Source organism: Microtus ochrogaster, linkage group LG1, assembly GCF_000317375.1.
Source record: "Microtus ochrogaster isolate Prairie Vole_2 linkage group LG1, MicOch1.0, whole genome shotgun sequence".
Classification (NCBI taxonomy): domain Eukaryota; kingdom Metazoa; phylum Chordata; class Mammalia; order Rodentia; family Cricetidae; genus Microtus; species Microtus ochrogaster.
In genome coordinates this window covers 8,730,095-8,733,698 of record NC_022027.1, presented here as the reverse complement: position 1 = coordinate 8,733,698, position 3,604 = coordinate 8,730,095, and the positions used below count along the sequence as shown (strand labels likewise).

Below are 3,604 nucleotides of genomic sequence, written 5' to 3'. Positions count from 1 at the left end.
GTGTGTGTGTGTTTGATATATACATATGTGCATGTGTCTGCAGGTGCACATGCCCCTGTGTGACTGTGCAAAAGCCAGAAGTCGGTGTCTGGTTTTCCTCTATTTTGATCCACCTTAATTTTTGAGACAAGATCTCTCACTGAACTTAGAATTCCAGATACTCAGCTGTCTCCGATAGCAGCACCTCTGCAGGGTAGAGATTATGAGTCTGCATTGGCACATCAGCTGCCAGAGATCCAAATCCGGGTCCTCATGCTTGTGCAGCATGCACTCTGTCCACAGAGCCATCTCCCCAGCTTCCTCTTTCTCTACAGTGCTGTGGTCACCCACATAAAGCCAGCACTCTCCTGCCGATGCTGAGCCACATCCCTAGCCTTTACACTCCAAATTTCTAAGACCACTCTCTCCTTCCCGCTCACAGAAATGTTTATTAATACATGTAAGGTGTTTTATAAGTGTTTCTAGATAAGTTCTTTAATCAAGAGTTTGCCTTTTCTTTGAAGGACTTCAAAACCATCCACGGTTTAAAGAAAAAAAGGTTTCTCAAAAACCCAGACAAATATCTAGCATAATTGAAGAATATGGCACCCGGATCTATAATTACCAGGTGATGTTTCATTAAATTCTTGTTGCCTGTCACTCATTTAAAACTGAGTAGGCTGCAAGGTGAGTCCAACTGGCATTATGTTTTCTTGGTTTTGGGAGAACAGCCAATAGCAATCTTAAAGCAAGTGGGGGTTCTTCTACGTGGTTTTATGGCTAAGAAATCTCCCCAATTCTCCATACCTTTTGACTCCTGCAAACTCCCTAGCAGAAGCTCCAGGAAAGAGGGAATCCCTTTCTATCGGATGTGTGAGTGTGAGTAAGGCCACCTTCCCAAACACGGCAGGCCAAAGAAGACATACATAAAATGTGTTCTTATGTCCCGTGGTTTTTTCAAGGGTCCGAGTGTGATTTCAGAAGAAAGACAACTGAGCGCAGAGGCAAGGTTCAGAATTGTTTTTCTCCTTTATTTCAGGCTAGACTTCGACTCCCTAAGGAGCAACTAGAACTATTAAAGTGAGTGGGGCTTTGTACGGGCCAGTCTCTGCTGTGACTCCAAACACTGGAACACTGGGGTTTGTTTTTAGAAATGTATAGAACTGAAATAATTTTCCTGTATTAGACTTTATACGTCGTGCCAGTCAAGGGCACTTTTCCTGGCCATTGTTCTTTACTCACCACAAAAAGCCAAACTTGTCTAAAATACTATTTTCAGCCGAGCCTAGCCTGATCCTATAAGTCCAGTACTCAGAAGGCTGAAGCAGCAAGATCCTTATTTTGAAGCCACAGCTGGCAAGGCTGTCTCAAATAAAAGTGAATCAATGAATGGGGAAATGAATATAAATAGTAGACATTGTGTGATCTCCAGGCTACAGCTTCAAAAACACTTCTATCTACTGCACATGAAGTGCAGAGCATCCCAACTTGATAGGGGTGACATCGGGGTTTAGCATTCACCTGTATGAAGTTACTTGTCTGAGGACAAAGGGGGTTGCTTGCCTCCTGCCTGTTCAGTGTAGTAAAGGCCATGCAAGGATGCCCTCTGACTCTGGTCTTCTGAGTTTCCACCGTGCTTTTCATACACACTGAAATGTCATGAGCAGACAGAGGCACATCCCAGCCTTCCCCTCCTTGCAGAATCCTTCTTCCTCCCCTTACGTTGACTCCTTTGCCCGTTGCTGGCCCTGAAGCTGTTGGCGGGAGCTTCACTGTTTTCCTCTTTCACCTTGTGGTTCTTCCGCATCCAGGAAGGAAAGTCAGACTTTGGAGAACAATTTTCGTGAAATCCTGCTTTTAACTGAACAAATAGATGTTCTGAAGGCATTACTTAGAGACATGAAGGATGGCATACACAATCACAGCTGGCCTGCCCACCAAGAGGCTGTGCAGAACCAGGGCACCACTGAGGTTCTCGATGATGTAAGGCGGTCTGGGGCATGGATGCGGGGGGGGGGGTGAGACATTTAGCCCCAGGGTGCTCATGCCACTTCCTCTACCAACTGGGTATCAACTGTCATTAGCTATGTCCTCTGGGATCCCCTGATTGGCTTCATTTCACTAGTGATGTCCCTGGGACTCTACTTCCCCACCAATGCTGTGTTACAGAGGGGACGTTGCGTTGTGATACCGCTTACCCCTCACAAAATAACCACCCAGTGGTTCAGAAATGGCAGTCTGTGAATGTCAGCAGCAAATACTCGTCAGCAAGACGTTTCCATTCTGTCCTGAGAACTATGCCTCTGGGAAGCTCTATACTTAGGCCAGAAGCATCTCTGCATTTTGCTCTCCCACTGCCTGGACTGCTACCAATTTCACCTCCCCACATCTAGGTTTGAAATGTGTAGAAATCTAACCCTGGCCTTCCATGGCTCCAGACTCTAATTTGTCCTTATAATTGTGGCGCAGTGTTCGAGTTAGTCAATGATAAATCCAACTGTTGTACCCGCCCAGGGTACTTGTTTATTTTTGAACAAGAGAAGCCTTTAGAGTCTAACGCTGATTCAAGTGGGTGAAGAATTGCTGTTAAAAGCAACCATCTGGCCTGTTGATTCTCAGATAGCTATGGAATATTCCAGTTTTTATTGCTAAGTATAGGGCATTAGTAAAGGTCCCAGCAAGCAACATACCTGACCACAGCTCCATCTCATCCCATGGGAAGATACCATGGTGCAGCGGGGAGGGCTTAACAGGGAGCCCCAGGGACACCTTTCTGTGGGACCAGGGTTCCCAGCATACTTTAGCTTTAGTTCTTTGAGTTGTCTGAGAAGGGTCACTCCCCCAGGGCGAGACATCTGAAGGCACCGGTGCCTATCTCTGAGAGTAGCTGGGAACTCTTAGGACTCTTCAGATGAAGGAGTTTGGGTCCAGGCTCATGAAACAAAGGGTAACTATGCAAGCAGTTGGTAGAGAATAATAACGGAAAACTGCTTCTCCAATCTTCACAGGAAGTGTCAGACTTGGTACATTATGTGCTTAAAAAGTTCAGAGGGGACCAAATACAGATGGCTGATTATGCCCTGAAGTCAGCTGGTGAGTACAGGGGGAATAATAAAAGATGAATTTTTTTTAAAGGAATGCTTTAAGACCATTTAAAACTCTTTATTAGAAAATGACACATATCCCTATGACTTTGAGAAGGGATGAAATTAACAATTTAGACGCTAAGGAAAATATTAGAAATGGTTGCCTTTGATTGTTTCCGGGATTTCATCAGCATGTATCTAGAAGGACCCCAGAGAAAACAGAAATGCCACAAGGAAGTCAAGCAGGAAAGGGAATACTTAAACTCAACAGATGGGTAACACTGTGTATTATATGAACCAAGATGAGATACCTTACAGGGATGCTAGATGCCGTATTGCAGACTAAAGGCCGCTGTTTAAAGATGGCTTACTAAGTAAGGTGCTCAACATCTTCCCAATGAAATTAACTCTAAAAGATTACTTAGACTGTGAATTGTAATCTCCGCAGTCTATGAACAGTACAGAGGGGAGGAGGGAAGGGCAGGATGTGAACTGTAATCTCTGCAGCCTATGGGCAGTGCAGAGGGGAGGAGGGAAGG

The 3,604-nt window shown here is 45.0% G+C and overlaps 1 protein-coding gene across 1 annotated transcript in view; it reads left to right on the top strand.

Annotated features, from left to right (window-relative positions):
• Sun3 (Sad1 and UNC84 domain containing 3) overlaps positions 1-3,604 on the top strand; it is a 24,384-nt gene that overhangs the window by 9,543 nt on the left and 11,237 nt on the right. The window contains exons 4-7 of the mRNA XM_026785233.1: positions 504-607; positions 1,019-1,059; positions 1,791-1,962; positions 2,988-3,072. Of these exons, the coding sequence (XP_026641034.1) occupies positions 504-607; positions 1,019-1,059; positions 1,791-1,962; positions 2,988-3,072 (402 nt within the window). The remainder of the gene's footprint in view (positions 1-503; positions 608-1,018; positions 1,060-1,790; positions 1,963-2,987; positions 3,073-3,604) is intronic.